The sequence below is a fragment of the Poecilia reticulata genome, chromosome 7 (assembly GCF_904066995.2).
Source record: "Poecilia reticulata chromosome 7, P_reticulata-male-v2, whole genome shotgun sequence".
NCBI lineage: Eukaryota > Metazoa > Chordata > Actinopteri > Cyprinodontiformes > Poeciliidae > Poecilia > Poecilia reticulata.
In genome coordinates, this window is record NC_088836.1 from 26,547,642 (window position 1) to 26,564,667 (window position 17,026).

A 17,026-nucleotide genomic window follows, 5' to 3' on the forward strand; every position below is an offset into this window, starting at 1 on the left:
TTTGCAAGTATAAGTCAGCAGCATTTGCATGATTGTGTACTTCTGTGTCAAAAGTATTTCATAATACTATTATTTTTTTGAAAAGGTGAATTTTGTTTGATCAAACATGAGGGGGGCTGGAAATCATTAAAAAAATGTATCTTCTGTCTTCTGCTCCTTTTTGAACAATATTGCATGTCAGTTGGTATGACTATTTTTCTTTTTTAAATCTGTTTCTACTTTTTGTCTGTTCAAAATAAATTAAACATCATCATGGAAAATGTGGACAAACCCACTTGTTATCTTTGCTCAGCTGAGATCCCAGTCCAGTTAATAATAGTTCTTTAACATGTGCATTTACTTTTATGACGGTTTTATTTTTACTTGAGTAAAATTATAATGAAGTATTGTTACTCTTACGTAAGTCAACCATCTTGGTTCCCACTGAAAACCCAGTCAGGGCCCCTTAAAATCTACGTGGGGAACCCCGTTTATGGTCACCATGGAAACCGCAGTCAAAATGTGATTGGATTCATAAACCGTTAGCTCTTATTTGTCCGATTTTGGGCACACCTATGTATGCTAGCTGTGTCATTAGCCTTAATTTATCGAGTAATCAAGCTAAGTATGTTTCTTTTCTTAATTCAGTTACTGAAATAAATTAACTTCTCGCTGATATTCAGCTTTTTAAAAAACAATGACGCCAGTCATTTAGCATTTAGCTCTCGTTTTTTGTCTTGGTATTTAGCTTGATTTTTATGAGCTCGTTGGGCCGTTAAGCTTGTTGGTCATAATTTTTCTAAGAATTTGATAGCTTGGTCAGTGTTTTTTACACCTTTTCCATTTAAATATAAACTGTTTCTTTTTGGTGAATACCAGGAACTGAAACATGTGCATCTTTTAATAAAGTTTCTCAGTAGTACAGTCCTTACCAGAGTTTCCACATTACCAGAATTTTGTCACACTCTATGCACTTTGAAAGTTTCACTTGAAACTTCATACTGGTTTAACACTGGTGTAATTCTGACTTATAATTTGACTGCTCTTCTGATCAAAAATGGTAGATCTATAGTTTACAAATTATTAAAAGTAAATTGGGTCTCGGCCTTTCTAGAAGTAAAAAAATCGCCTGCTTTTATCTTTTGCAAAACGATCTTTGAAGCGGGGAAACTTTCAGATCATAGCAAACTGATATAGCAGGCTGACATTAAACTCCTGGAATGTGTGTTTTTTTTTTAAATCAGGGTTTTCTGATATGTGCCTCTTTTAAAGCTAATAGTTGTTCAGTGGCTTGCATTTTCTCTTTTAAGAAACAAATATATCATCTTGAGTCTTTTTATTAATTTCTCTTACTTTGGTGATGTGTTATTAATTCATTTTGTTTTGTTTTTTTAATCTCAAAATATATTTACTTAGTTCAACTGCCCTGTTTAAAATTGGTTAACTATGCTTAAAAAGGTTAGATTTAGGAAAACATATGTTATCAGCTTTTATATCCAAAAATGCTACCTTGGGCCACACAACATGCCATTAAAATATTTCAAAAGGGCACTTTTTTCGTCCAGAGGAAAAGGGGCCAAAGTTCTAGCACCACCTAGTGTCTATCTGCGTTTCCCTGATAAAAAGACCTAGTCACACTAAAATGTCCTTTCTTCAAAGAGAAAATTAGACACATCATTCTGATCTAAATCTGATATTTACTGAGATAAAATTGATAAAACCATTAGCTCTTTTGGAAAAAAGTTTACTTTCAAAATAGAATAAACTGGTTGAGGTCCGATCATCAAGAGTTTAATCTAGAAAAATTAAAATTAAAACTTTAACACTAAATTAAGGATACAGCAATACCTTCTTACAGTAGTTAAACTGTGAAACATGAATTAGGAGACTCAGGTGTACAACTGACTTTTTTAAAGTTTGATTGTGTGGCCTCCCAATTTTGTGACACCCTGGGCAAAAACCATATCATGTGTATAAAAATATATATTTAGGCTTGTATGTTTCATTTTAGCAATAACATTCATGTGCCAAACAGTTTCATAAATTAAATTATTTGCTGGGTATTCATTTCACCCTGGAAAAAAAAGTATGCAACTGACCACAACTGTAAGAAAGATAGTAAAAATGTGTGGAGATTCACAATAATATTCTATTTTGACCATAAAAGAAATGGACAGACAACCAGTGGCAAGATATTTTCTTTAATATAAAATCTAATAAAATAAACAAGCACAAGTACCTTTTTCTTCACCGAAAAAAGTAAACACAGACATGCAGAAAACGTGAAAAATCCTAACAGAAAAAAAATGCACTCATAAAATCACATGTTAAGATTTAACTTTGCAGAATAAATTACCAAATAAAAGTCCAAGACAGTAAACAGTTTTAGTCTGACGAAGGTCTTGATTAAACAGACTTTTTAGCTATAAAGATTTATCAAAGCAGCCCTTTCTCTGCTGCAGCGTATAAATCATCCATCAGTCACTGGGATTTCCAAAACCAACACCCTGAAATATAAAACCAAATTTAATCTCAGGGAGTATGTTGGGAGCACAGCAGCACTCAGAAAAGGCCAAGGAGACTCAACTCCGCTAAAACAAACCCTCTCCGATTTCAACCCGTCTCTGAACATGAGAAATAATTAATTTACAGAACAATTTACTGCAAATGTACATTTAATTTCACGGTTTGAAAAGTGTGTAGCTGATTTATAGCAAACTGTCACACACCGAGGTAAATAAAACCATAAAATGTAGCATCAATTAAATCTATATTACAATAATAAAGTGTTGCTATCTGTTCATTTTTGAAAAATATTCACATTTTGTAAATGGATTCTTAAAACCAGCCACCTGCTCGAGCTGAACACGTTCATTCACACAATCAACCCTGCAAAATGAGGCCTGTTCTGGAAATTCAACAGCAAAGGGTTTCGATAGACAAAATATACAAAGCAGCCATTGGAATTTTGTAAAACCCAGAAACTGTATTTAAACTGAATCGTTCGTGTCATTTTGCAAATACAGCAACTACCATTTCCACGATGAGTATAAATGACGTGGAAAAAACAAAACAAAACTGTACATATGTTTTAACATACATGTTATGTTACCTGGTTGTAACGCAGTCGCTGATGGATCATAAATTAAGTAGACGTGTAGGTGACGACTGTTTTTTACGTTCACTTGGGGTCCTCAATGGCGCCGGTGCTGAGGTCCGTCATTTTAGGATATTTAACCTTCTTCTGGTCCAACTCGTTTTGAGCCCACAGCAGTAACTTCAGGAGTTTAGCCAGTTTAGGGGTCGACTCCCTGTTTTCATAGTCCAGCACGGCTTGGTTCACCTCGCTCCACACCTGCGTGACAAAACAGAAAACCTTTGTTTGTCTTTTTGCTAAATTCAGTTTTTATTATCCTTGTGCTCACTACATTATAAAGAACAATAAAAACTGATGACTGCACAAATCCAAAAAAAGAAAACAAAAATCTAAATAATGGAAATTTGGCAAATTCCAGCCGAAAATGTTGCCAACTTTTTAAACTTAACATTTTATCATGTTTAAACCATAGACTTCTTTTTATTTATTTTTTTATTTTAATATATTTGACAAAAAAAAAAAAAAAACTGTAGAATTCTGAAGTGGAAGGAAAATTATTTCCTGACCCTCTATTTTGAATATTCGATCAGATGTATCATCTATTGAAATTGATCATGTCTATTGTGATATACAGCGCTGGGAAAAAGTAAGAGGCCACTTAAAATGATCAGTTTCTCTGATTTTACTCTTTATAGGTTTATGTTTGAGTAAAATTAACGTTATTATTTTATTCTATGAACTACTGACAACATTTCTGTAAAATTCCAAGCAAAAATTTAGTTTTTATTTGCAAAAAATGAGAACTGGTCAAAATAATAAAAAAGATGCAGAGCTTCCAGACCTCAAATAATGAAACAAAAACAAGTTGATATTCATTTAGAAACAATAACACTAATGTTTTAACTCAGGAAGAGTTCAGGAATCGACATTTGGTGGAATAACCAGGAGGTTTTCAAAGTAGTTCAGTGCAGTGGGCTCTTAAATTGTTTCAACATTGATTTATTGTCCAGCCCTACTGCTAAATACAACAGTTTACAACCAGGCACAGTGAGGACGACCTTTTGCCGCTGCATCATGTTGAGCAGGTCTCCGAAGGGCGACTCCTCGGGGTTGTCGAAGGCCAGAAGGGCGAGCGTTCGCTCCATCTCGGTCAGACACTCTCGGCTCTCTTCCCCCTGTTCTGCGAGCTGCGTCTGAGCAAACTCCAGGGCCGACTCTGTCTCTCTTAGCCTGATTAGCTCAATCAAATGTTGCTGCTACAAGAAAGATAATGAAGGGTGTAAAGTTAATGTGCAAGTAACATTATGTTGTTTTCTCACATTTAATAATGTTTTTTCCCCCAAAATAAAACATTATCACTGACTTTGGGAAATACCAGAGCTACATGTTATGTTTACATCAACTGATGAGTGTAAGTGGTCGGGTGCAACCGTACCTGCAGATGGAAATACAAGTATCGGTTTGTGTCCAGTAACTCCGGGTGTAGGCTGTTGATGAGCGCGATAGCTTCTTGGATCTGCCCCTTCAGGATCATCTCTCTAATCTTAATTCTTTCATCCAAGGAGTCCAAATCCACACTGGGCTCAATTCCTGACTCCATCCGAAACTTTTCTGCTGCCTCTTTGAAGCCCTCTTCAGATATACACAGAAGGACAGATGCAAATAAGTTAATAAATAATACACTCCATTAACCTAAAATATCACGAGAAAGTTTGTCTTTTAGATCAAAACTTGGAATATCAAAACTTGTAATAGCCAGATTCTATTAAAAAACATGGCATACTTCAATCGATGTGCTTATTTTTGCCAATTTTTATGATTATAGCTTACAGCTGATAAAACTAATATTATTTTTCTAAAAAATACAACATTGCATAAAAAAACAAAACAAATTTTGGATTTGGGGGACATTCAATGGTAGACAACCTGGACATGGGGCAAAACTGTCACTTTACTTGTGTTAGGCCGCTCCAGAGCCAGAAGTGAGTAACTAATATCCTCCAAATTAACAGATAAGAATATCTGACATCACGGATGAAGGACAATAGACAATCTTGCGATGATGATAACAGGTTATATTTGCCAGTTCTCTTCTTTCCTTTCTTTCTCATCAACTTGTGACCTTTAACACTTTGGGCAATGTCATTTGTGCCCAGTATGAGCATCTGCTGCCACTACACCCAGGCCCAATTGACAAAATATTACTGTAAAAGCAGGCAAAATGCAAGTTCATAATCTGAAATGTGATAGAAAACAATTAGTGCACTCCAAACAGTCCTTTGCAATACGAACATTGCACACATAGATATTACAATGATGACATGTTCTCAATGTAAAGTGTAGCCCTAGTTGACATGTACGGCTGCGTGTTAAAGTTTACATTTTTTAAGCGAATTACTAAAATAAATAAACTTTGGATCATATTCATATTTTTTTAGATGCAGTGGGATAAGGTAAATATTCAGGTTACAGTCACTGTTTTCTAGAGAAATGTCTCACCTGTCACCAAGTAATTCATGATGAGCCTATTCATGTCCGCCCTCTGAATGTGAACATTGTTTAATTTGTCCATCCACTCCTCTTTTGTTATGTCCTCTGGCTTTTCAGCATAACTCATCATTGGGAACCTGAAGAGGAGGCGAAACATGAGCAAGACTGACACAGCTTGGCCAAACCATGGATCTGCAAGAACTGCTGCGTATCAACAACTAATTAATTAGAAAATAAACACAGACAGACGAATCAAACATTACAGTCTGAAACGCTGCAGGCAAATAAAACAGTATCTACGCGACTCGAATCACGATTAAACACCTGCAAGCGTCATCAAAAACAAACCGGGGCGATCAAAACAAACCCGCTTCCTCCACAGCATTAGCCGCAGCTAGTTAGCATACTGTACGCGTTTTCACAGTTTACCGTCAAACTCAAGGTCCGCTGAGTTTCCGTTCACGCAGGGAGAAAAGAAAACAATAAATGAACCAAGTGAAGTCGTCTTGATGCTTCTAGAAGAATAAAAAACAGTCAGACGTCTGTATAGAATAAAGCTCCGACCGCTACCTCACTAACGAGGCTAATTTGATAACCTCGCGATAGGTGTGTGAGAGAGCAGCGAAGCCTCCGATTGGTTATGGCTGTGACGTCACGGTTGCTGAGGAACAGCGAGGTTCATCTCATAAGAACGTTTTACACAGCTTTTGTAGTCACTGAGTAAAAGGCGTGTTTCATAGTACTACAAGTAGTGTTTTAATATATATATTTTTTTATTATTTGCACAATTTTATACACTTATAAATGTATTCAATTCAAAATGTAACTTTAAAAAAGGGAAATTAGATATAACTCATATTATCCGAGCTTGGTAGCAGAGTTGAATAGATTAGAAATGAGGGTTGAATAGGGTTGGAAGGAGGGCTGGAAGCAGGCCCAGCGGCATGGGTGGGCATTGGGGGGGCCTTACCTGCCACAGAGTAACCAATGCCCTTCTCCCTCTGGACTGGAAGCTATTTCTTTCATTTTTATTATTCCTATCTCGATTTGATACAGTAGGGGCTCCCGCACCTCCCGTATCAATGCCTTCTGTCTCCCGCACTTTTTCAGTCGTTACAACTGGTTAATCCATTGTTAGCTAGGACCTAGACTTGATCCATGTTGTAATATGTTTTTCCGAGCCGCCTTTAAACGCAACATGAGCAGTAAGAAACGCCGGTGTTTTACATCAATCCCTATGCCGCCCCCTGGTACCACCGTGGGGTACCAGGGGGCGGAACTGCTAAACTGTTCTGGAACCGGGGCTGGCTGGAAGGAGGTTTGGAATTAGGGTTTGAAAGGATCTGGAAAGAGGTTTGGAAGGAGAACTGAGGGGAAGGGTGGCTGAATAAGGTTGTAAGAAGGGTTGCAATTTGGGTTGGAAACCCTATTTCCAACCCAAATTGGAAATAGGGGTGGTGGGGCAGGGTTGGAAGGAGAAATGAGGGTCAGAAGGAGAATTTGAATTAGGATTGAAATTAGAATTCAATCCCAGGAGATTGAACTCTAATTCAGTCTCCTGGGATTGATTGGTGGGAAGGAGGGCTGGAATTAAGTTCAGAAGAAGGGTAATTCCAACTCTCCTTCCAACCCTAATTCCAACTCAAATTGGAATTAGGATTAGAGCTGGTAGACCATTGTTTTGTTTTTCTGAAGACGAAATACAAGCAAAAACTTGAACAAGGATTTTATTAAATTATTATTGTGAATACTGTACTAGTTATTACCCAACTATGATAATATAATATAATATAATATAATATAATATAATATAATATAATATAATATAATATAATATAATATAATATAATTATTAATAACAGCTTTCCTCACCGCGCGCGTTCTACGTCATCATTTCGTCAGTGCACGCGCACGTCGGGTCCTCCGTGGGGTACCAGGGGGCGGAGCCAGCGAGCTGCAGCAGCTGTCCATGGTCGCATAGTGAGAGCCAGAGAGGGTCCGGGTACGTGCGAGATGCGGCCATAGTCACGCTGCACCGCCTCACATCAGAACCCGTCCGGATCGGTATTCCTATTGAGCAACAGAGCCGACTGAAAGGTGAGGATGCCCTCTGCTTTTCTGTATTTTCTCTTCTTTTTTTCCCCTTTGACGCTGCCTCTTGCCCTTGAACAAAAAACGACGATCCATCCCTGCCTGAGGATCCAGAGCAGAGCAGGCCCCATGCAGGAAGCGAACCAACATGGATGCTGCGCGCTGAGGCAGTGCAGCTGATGATGCTCGATCAGAGATTACGCTCCCGGGATTGAACTCGTAATTTCTAATCCTTCATAAAGACAATTTACGTTCGGGGATGAGATTCGTAGAGGGGGAATATTTGAAAGCCGCCTCTTAGATGAATTAGATTTCCGTGAAAATGTAACGATAAAACGAGAAGGGCTTCAAATACAGAGCAGTGCCTCTTCATTTGTGTCGAGCTGACACCCATTTGGACGCAGTCTGGTTCTTGAGAATGATTAAATAAATAAAAATTATTCTGTGTAGAATCATGTTTTATCTACCCCGCTGTGCTGTAGCTGTTCAGCCTGCAGGGACGTCAGTTTGTAATTTACTAAAAGCAGTGGACCTGCCAAGCTGCAATGCTGTCAGTAATCAGCTAGAACCCAAAAGGGAAACCAGATAAATGCAGGTGAAAAAATTAGTTCGTCATTTGGACCTGCACAGATTTGATTTCTCTGTAAAAAATGCATGTTGGGACTTTGTGTTTATAGAACTAGCTGTTCCCTGATGCCTTCAGCCTCAAATGCCTCTTTATGATTGTCATGATTTAAAAAATAAAAAGCAGTGAAGATTTTTTTAAAAAAATTTCTTTAATTTATATTTTATGACTGAGCAACAGGGTTTAAAAATAAAATCTCAGATTTTTTTCGTACCATGTCAGGTTTCAAATTTTAACAGATTTTTCTTTTTTGCTTGCTTTCTTTTCTACAAGAGAGGATTTGGGCCATTACAAAAAAAGAAAAGAAAAAAAAGAGAGAATTAAGTCGTACAAGAACAAAGTCATAACGCAAATAAAGTCATACTATTATGAGAATAAAGTTGTAATATTATGACTTTAGTCTCATATTATTTTGACTGCATACTCATACAACTTTATTCTCGTAACATTATGAATTTACTCTTGTAATTTTAGGACTTTATTCTCGTAATATGATTTAATTTTTGTAATTTTAGGACTTTCATCTCATAATTATGGTTTTTATTTTTTTGCATGGCCCTAATGCACCGTTGTACTTTTCTGCAAAAGAAATTACAGGAAAAATATTTTCATAAAGTGGCTTTTGTTTCAGTCATCTCTTCAGTGAATTATGTGGGCCAGGCTATGAACATTTTTGTTTATTCACGAGAATAAAGTCAAAATATTAGCAGAAAAAGACACAAATTTCATTGAAAATATGTCTTAAAATTACGAGAAAATTTTTTTATTTTAATGTGAAAAGCTTAATCGGGATCTGACGTGACCAGCTCAGGTTGTGTAGATTTCTCTTCTGAACAGACTCAGTTATTTTCACAATAATTTCAAAGTCATGCCATGAACAATAATTTCATGCTGATATGTTAAAAGAGTAAAGTATTACTTCACAAGATGCTGAGCATTCCTCGTTTTAATTTTAATTTTCCTGTGTTGGAGTTCTCAAAAAATGACAATTTTATTCCCAACTTTATTCTGGTAGTATTATTACTTTATTCTCAAAGTTTAAAAAACATCATAGCCTGGCCCTAATATTCAGTTGTAGAGCTGACTCATCATGAACTATGAAAACCCAAAGAATTTTTTTATGAAGAAAAAAAAATTCAAAAATTAATCAGAAACCAAGTATTTGATTAACTGTTGGAATGAGTTTATCGCCCGGCCTTAGTAGCAGTGCTTTCCTCTGTTGTTGTCACTCTGTGCAGCCAGTGAGGCATCATGGCTGAGCAGCAGAGGCAGCGCTCTCTGTCCACCGCCGGGGAGTCTCTCTACCACGTCCTGGGGGTCGACAAGGTGGCCACATCAGACGACATCAAGAGGTCCTACAGGTGAGGCTGACCGCTGTGATTTACAATCAGACTGATTCAATCCCCTCTGCTGCCGTTCGGCCATTTTAAACCTGCCTTCTGCAACAGGAAACTGGCGCTAAAGTTCCACCCTGACAAGAACCCAGACAATCCGGAGGCAGCCGAAAAATTCAAAGAGATAAACAACGCCCATGCCATCCTGAATGACCCCACTAAGCGTAATATTTACGATAAATACGGCTCTCTGGGACTGTATGTGGCTGAGCAGTTTGGAGAGGAGAATGTTAACACTTACTTTGTCCTTTCAAGCTGGTGGGCAAAGGTAAGATGTGGAAAAAAACATTGTTTTTTAACCATATAAAGTGCATTTTAATACATTTATACCTTTAGTAATTCAACTCAAAATGTGAAACACATGCAAGAAATAGAGTGATGTATCTCATTGGTTTTTATCTGTTAATTTTGATGATTATAGGTCAATCATGGCTAATAAAACCCCAAAACTCATTCTCTCAGAAAATTAAAACGATATTTGACAATTGTCTATCAAACTGTCACTTAGGGTACATTAGAAAAGATCATTGCTAAAGAAGCTAACTGCTTATGGAGTGCTGTTCCTGCTAATTCAATGAAAAGCTTAGTGGAAGGAAAAAGTATGGGAAAAATGAAGCAAGGATTCACATTTTTACACTTCTATTTGGGTCTCAACTGCCTCTAATAGCAACCCATGAGCTTAAAAAAACACCCAGATATTTTTCTGGCGGTAAGTTAATGTTTTTGGGTGTCTGGAAACTGAGCCATTTCAAAAGCCTTCCGAATGTAACGGCACAAATCAGCAGGCTCTGACCTTCACCTATTCACCCCAACAAAGCCCAGCCCGTTACCTAGCCACCCCAGGGAAACCCAGCCCGTTATCTAGCAACCCTAGAGAAGCTCAAGCCCGTTACCTAGCAACCCCAGAGAAGCTCAAGCACGTTACCTAGCAACCCCAGTGAAACTCAAACACATTTGGTAGTTCTTTACTTTAAATTATAATCTTCAAAATTAATATGAACACTTGGAAAGTTTCACTCTTTGTTTGAAATCACTTAAAATATAAATTGCTAATTTTTTGAAGTGAATTACTGAAGTAAATAAACTTTTTGATAGTCTGTTTTTTAGATGGATCTCCAGGTTTTGTGTTGTTGGACCTGTGTGTCTGCAGGCTCTGTTTGTGTTCTGTGGCCTGGCCACTGGATGCTACTTCTGCTGCTGCCTGTGCTGCTGCTGTAATTGCTGCTGCGGACGATGTAAACCTCGGCCTCGGGAGGGCCAGGAGCAGGACTTCTACGTGTCCCCCGAGGACCTGGAGGCTCAGCTGCAGTCTGACGAGAGAGGTGAGGCCCGAATAACCAACATTTAAGGGTTAAAATTAACATTTTTTTCCCCAGCTTTTTGTATTTCCATTTGAGTATTTACTGCTTCTAAAACCAACCCAGATGCTTAAAAACAACACTTTTTGGCAATAAGTTAATGTTTTTTTGGTGTCAGGAGAAGAAGCTGTTAAAAAACCTCCAAAATTGTTGAGTCACATGCCACGGGCACTGTCCCGTTACCTAGCAACCCCAGCCTAGCCCAGCCCTGTAACTTAGCAACCGAAACGGAACCCCAGCACATTAGAAATATACATCATACAAAATAAATCACTCAAATGTATGACAGATCACAGAGTTATACTAAATAGCAATAAAATTTCATTCATTCACAAAATGAGTCACAGTTCGTACAAAATGTCGATACATTTATAAAATATACAATAATTAACCATTTCAGATATAGGTGTGTTGCTCCTAAAAAGCTTTTCAGCTTCTTTTTGAAATTTCAGCTTCTTTTTGAAAACTGACTTCTGTTCAGCTTTTATGAGAGTTGATGTTAGAGTACCACTCTTTTATTGCTTTGTAAGTAATCAACCAATCAAGTTTATTTGTATATTTCAGCAACAGAGCAGTTCGAAGTGCTTTACATGGTGAAAACATAAAAATGATCATAAACGTATTGTATAGTCAACAGTTGTGAAAATCAATAACAGACATTACATTTTGTCAAGTGCCATCGTTAAAACCATCAATACACATTAACATTTAATGGTCAATATTCTATTTAATATCTCTGAAAATCAACTCTAAACAGGTGGGTTTTTAGCCTTGATTTGAAGGAACTCTGTGTTTTGGATGTTTTGCAGTTTTCTGGAAGTTTGTTCCAGATTTGTGGTGCATAAAAGCTGAATGCTGCTTTTCCATGTTTAGTCCTGGGGATGCAGAACCAAACATGTGTTGCTAAGCCGTTCAGTGATCTGTAAAATAAAAGACATAACAGGTGCTTTTTGAGAAAATTTGTTTTTGCTTGATTTATGAGCTACACAATGGCTGCTGGAAATGACAAGTGTTTTGTTGTTGACTTACCATCCAGAAACCACTTTCTGCACTCTTGTTGGTTGTGCAGTAGGCTCCACTAATGCTTTTCTAAGATGTACAGTTGTATAATAGCGCATGTTTGCAGTCATTTTAGGTTCTAAAACAACTTATTCTGAAAGGAGCTCAAACTAAATGATCATTATCTAAGTATGATTTTGTGCACAAAATGTATTGAACATGTTTTGTGTAGCCCGTAGACCTATGATGATACATAGCAGGTCACCTTTAAATGCTCTGTTGGCATTGAAGCAGCCTGGTATACATAGTTCTCATGTTGCATCACACTTCCACGAACTTTGTAACTAACAGCCATCTTAGTTGCCAGTTGCTATGGAGTTGCTAAAAAACCTTAGAATTAGCTCTCATCTTGTTTCTATTTAAGTTACACAAAGTTCTCATGTGACGTCAGTTTTGTAGCTAACAGCCATCTTGGTTGGAAGCATAGCGAACTGTCATGACAGTTGCTATGGAGTTGCTATGACAACAATAAACAAGCCACAAACTTAGAGCTAGCTCTCGCCTCGTTCCTGTGTAACTTATAAATAAGTACGTTACAGCTATTACGCAATTACAATTTTTGAGTACTCTACCCACCTCTGTGTAATACTAAGATAAATCTTAGTGATATTTACTGCCGAACTAGAAAAATTAGCTTAGTTAATGTAAGTTTTATCTGCGAGCTAAGATGGACATGTAGCCTATGTGTGTTACTGCAGACCTGCTGTGCCAGAACCAGAACCTCGTTATCTACAGGAAGAGTTTGAACGTCGTTTATAAATCCTTTTAAACACTGATTGTATGCGTCCATAGATTTTAGGTCTCGAAGCTCCTCCATTGTGTAGCACTCTATGTTCACTAAGTAGTGAACTGTATCATAGTTAGAGATCAGAGGCAGCTTGTCCACATGGTGTGACATGTTTCCACTCTCTGTATTGCACGGATCGATCCCGACAGCAGCCATTTTGTTAACATAAATTTCTCTTGCTCATTGGTCAAGAGTGTTAACATATTTTCATTTCGTTGGTCTCGAAGCCACGGCTCATCTATGCTTTGCGCTGTGTTTGCCTACCAAGATGGCGTGGATCACTTCCGGTTCAGACTTGTGGGAACGGTGTATTGAAATGAAGTCTCTGTTTCTCAAACAGAGGCTGCTGGGGAGCCCATAGTGCTGCAGCCGTCGGCAACAGAGACGACTCAGCTAACATCGGATGGGCACTACTCCTACCACACCGACACCGGCTTCAACTAACCCCTCCGCTCCCATCAGACCCGAACGGGATCCTGCCTGCTTCCCTGCTCCACCTTCGTGAGATGAAAGAAAAAGGCAAACCCATCCTTCCACGTCAGAAGAGCCATGCAGAGGAGAGTGGACTTGTCAGCATGGCTTTTCAAATGAACTGATGAAGTCACATCCACTCCCCCCCATCCCTCATCATCCTTTCCCCACGTGCAAGAAGGAAAGAGAAACAACCAAACTGTTTCCCTTTGGGTTCTTCTTCTGCACTTTAACCACACAGTTTCCCCCCGTTTCCCATCGTTTGCATCATGGTGTAGCATGCACTGTGTCGAAAACATTGTCCCTACAATTTCTTTATGCCTTGGCAACAGTTTTACTTATTAGCAAGACTCATAACATATGTGCAGTGATGTTAAAATGAGCACAGCTCACCAGGAGGAGTAGAAGGAGGTAAAGTTTACGAGATATTTTCTGCTGAAGGAGCGGAGAGCCACGGCTCATCAGGGACGGTTGGAAACATGCATGAAGGTTCAGGCAGTCTGTGCCATCATTAAACGTTAGAGGACTGGTTTGTCCCCATGTTTGCACTTTTCACTTCTAATTTGAGGTCGATTTTGTTTCCAGCACAAAAAGAGCTCTGACGCTGTCTTCTGTTTGTCTCTTCTGTGTTCCTTCCTGAGTGGGTTTGATCCAAGTCGTTAAGGCACCCAGCTTTATTGGTGGATAGGTGTTCATAGATACCAGCCGGGGTTCAATTTAGGCTTTGATTATTATTTAGCATCAGCTTCATATCCCTTTACATGCAACAGGGAAAGGTTTGCTTTCTGCGCCTCACCGCAGCAGCAGGTGTTGTGATTACTTTAAAGCAAACTTTTATAATGCATTTGATCCATGTTACATTGTAAATCTCATATTTTCATATCAGCAGCTTAACATTGACATGAACTCTGGATGCAACAGTTAGAAGGAATCTCACACAAAACAACTTTTTCTTCAAGGAGCTCAAGTTTATTTAGTTTCACTTCATCCAAGCTGGTTTTATTTTTATTGCATAAAGCCAAGGAGCTTAGCTTTGTTAAACCGTGCATAATCCAAGCTGATTTTATTTTATTTTTTAGTTTTTTGTGCAATAATAAGCTCAGCTTTGCCAAGTTTCATCTAATTCAGCCTGGTTTTATTTTTTTATTGTGCAACATTAAGGTTAACTTAGGATTCATCTCATTCAAGCTTTTATTTTATTGCATAAAGCCAAGGAGCTTAACTTTGTTATACTAAACATAATTCAAACTGATTTTGTTTTATATCTTTTTTGCTCTATTAAGCACAATCTGCTTATTAAAAATTAATCCCATCCATTAGTTTTTATCTTATTTTATTTCATTATATTTGAGTTTTATTGTGCAATACTAACTTCAGTTTGGTCAAGCTTCATCTCATCCAAACTATTTTTATATTTTTGTTTTATTTTATGTTACAGTGTAACTATAAACAGTTGTTTATTTTATTTTAGCTTATTTTATTGTTATTATTCAACAATATCTCAGTTTTCAAGCTTGATCTCATTCAAGCTGTTCTTAATTTATTTTATTTCATATAAAATATTTAAAATAAAATAAATGAAAATTATTTTATTTTAAATTCATTTAAAATTATTTTATTTTGAATAAAATAATCTATTTAATAATTTTAATGCATTTTTAAAAAATGTTGCATTAAAATAATGCAATATTATTCTGTTGTATTATCTTAATGCAGAAATAATATTTTATGGCATTAAAATATCTAATTTTAATGGCATAAAATATCTTATTTTAATGCATTAAGCTGCACCTCATTCTGGTTAATTTAGTTAAACTTTATTTTGCTGGTTTAATCCAAGCAGCTGCACTTCGTCCACGCTGGCTGATGGCATCACATCATTTCCTCTTTGCACCAAACGTTACGCGTCCCTCTCTTCCTGGGTGATATTATTGAGTTTAAATCTGATGAGCCTGATATTCTGTCCGATGCTGTGACGTTCTTCATTGTTGACTTTCTGAATCTGCGAAATGCATCTCTGAGAAAAAATAAGAAACGTTTTTCTCGTACCGCATATTTTACCACATATTAATCTTTGCTACTTTTGCAGCTTCATGACTACAACTGATGTGTTTAAATGGTTTACAATTGGTGAGCCCCCGTAGCCCACCCCTCTGCTCTTAATGGTATGGATGTTGACCTCTGTGGCCCTCGTATGATGTTTCCTGTAGCCCGTCGATGCAACATAGATGTTCCTGTCATGGCTTTTTCATTGAGATACTGAAAAACGCTACTGTAAATGTTTTCAGCTGAATGCACTGTGTCGAAAAAAAAACAAAAAACTTTAATGGATCAGGAAATGACTCCAAAAAAATAGTATATAGTGTAACTATAGTGAAATGGTTATATGATGCATTTTTGAATTTTTTATTTATTTCATATTCCGTTACGTTTTAAAGGAGGATTTCCAGTCATTTTAAATGGTATGGTGTTGTAATGTAACCATTAAACCCAGTAAGGGATGGTTTAATGGTTGGAGCTGCCTGTACATACACTCAGCCCATATAAAGTATAAACATTTATGTTGTAGCATGGTAACTGTGTGTCTGGAAGAAAACAAGTGGATCATTAATCTGATTTGCTGTTGTTGAATAAATGTTCCTCAACATTTTGACTCATGTCTTCATCTATTTTTATTTTTTAGAAAGCCATGATTTTAATACTTGGCAGGAAATAAAGTGATTATCCACCTGAATCTATTAATAGTCTCATAAAATGCAGTAAAAAACAAAGTGGAAAACAAATGGGTCAGTGTTAATAATGTAAAGTTTTGTCTTTTTTTACCATCTAAGCAATTATTGTATTTAACTTCCTTTTATGCGATACTTTAACATTATTTTATCATTATTATTTGTATATATTAGCAATAACAAGTAGAATGCGCGCAGCGTAAAACAAGTTTCTATCATCATTGGAATTATAATTTATTAATATGATGCTTCAGTGCAGCTTTTTGCAGAAGCTGCTCGTTATGTGGATGTAATTTTTACCACCAGATGGAGACAAATATATTTATACAGTGACGTCAGATTCAAGTAATTTTATTTGTAAATCCAATTGTGATTTGTGTTTAGTCAATGAAGATGCTCTGTGCTAACCAGCAAATGGTTTGCAACAAATTTAAGTGGTAGATGGTTTTCGTCTCACTTGTCATCCTTAGAATGAGTTTATAAAACCGAGCTACATTTATTGTTAATGGTCAAGGGGCTGAAACTAAAAGGAATAAAACAGTTTAGTGAAATAAAATTCAAGTAAATGACAATGTGAGAAAAATAAAAATAATGAACATGTAATGGTCAAGCAGAGGCAAATAAAAATCAAGCTAAATTTAAATATCCACTTAAAGAGGCTATTTAGATTTTTCTGATAAAATAAATTGTTAAAGAAGGTTGTTTGTTTCCACCGTTACCACAAGCTTGCTCAGGGAAAGGGAATGCTGCAAAAATCCCAAACATGATGAAATCACGGATTTCTTCCCACCAACTTTCAATAATTGAATTAATCTGGGCTTTGATATAACTGGGGTTAAATTAAATATGAATATGTTTAAGTTATTGGATTGCTTTTTCTAGAGCCTGTGTGTCTTCTAAAGTCCATTTGATGACATCATGTTTGTTGTGAAATAATCGCTTTTTT

The 17,026-nt window shown here is 37.0% G+C and overlaps 2 protein-coding genes across 2 annotated transcripts; one reads left to right on the plus strand and one right to left on the minus strand.

Annotated features, from left to right (window-relative positions):
* Positions 1–2,164: 2,164 nt before the first annotated feature.
* On the minus strand, positions 2,165–6,185 carry LOC103467734 (glucose-induced degradation protein 8-B homolog). Its single transcript, XM_008414394.3, has 5 exons — positions 5,996–6,185; positions 5,576–5,703; positions 4,512–4,708; positions 4,135–4,332; positions 2,165–3,334 (listed from the first exon to the last, which is right to left on the minus strand). Exons 2-5 carry the CDS (start codon positions 5,694–5,696, stop codon positions 3,161–3,163), a joined length of 690 nt encoding a protein of 229 aa, XP_008412616.1. The 5' UTR covers positions 5,697–5,703; positions 5,996–6,185; the 3' UTR covers positions 2,165–3,160.
* A 1,304-nt stretch (positions 6,186–7,489) lies between these two features.
* On the plus strand, positions 7,490–16,004 carry dnajc5aa (DnaJ (Hsp40) homolog, subfamily C, member 5aa). Its single transcript, XM_008414395.3, has 5 exons — positions 7,490–7,663; positions 9,521–9,643; positions 9,731–9,944; positions 10,827–10,998; positions 13,221–16,004. The coding sequence occupies exons 2-5, from the start codon at positions 9,534–9,536 to the stop codon at positions 13,322–13,324; spliced, it is 600 nt and encodes a 199-aa protein (XP_008412617.1). The 5' UTR covers positions 7,490–7,663; positions 9,521–9,533; the 3' UTR covers positions 13,325–16,004.
* Positions 16,005–17,026: the final 1,022 nt, after the last annotated feature.

What these genes read in the sequence shown, in the direction of transcription:
- LOC103467734 (XM_008414394.3), bottom strand. Translation starts at nt 5,696, where the DNA reads ATGATGAGTTATGCTGAAAAGCCAGAGGACATAACAAAAGAGGAGTGG. An exon ending in CATGAATTACTTGGTGACAG is followed by an intron (nt 4,709 to 5,575) that starts GTGAGACATTTC and finishes GTATATCTGAAG; the next exon opens with AGGGCTTCAAAGAGGCAGCA. An exon ending in ACATGATGCAGCGGCAAAAG is followed by an intron (nt 3,335 to 4,134) that starts GTCGTCCTCACT and finishes TTTGTCACGCAG; the next exon opens with GTGTGGAGCGAGGTGAACCA.
- dnajc5aa (XM_008414395.3), top strand. Translation starts at nt 9,534, where the DNA reads ATGGCTGAGCAGCAGAGGCAGCGCTCTCTGTCCACCGCCGGGGAGTCT. An exon ending in TTTCAAGCTGGTGGGCAAAG is followed by an intron (nt 9,945 to 10,826) that starts GTAAGATGTGGA and finishes GTGTGTCTGCAG; the next exon opens with GCTCTGTTTGTGTTCTGTGG. An exon ending in GCTGCAGTCTGACGAGAGAG is followed by an intron (nt 10,999 to 13,220) that starts GTGAGGCCCGAA and finishes TTTCTCAAACAG; the next exon opens with AGGCTGCTGGGGAGCCCATA.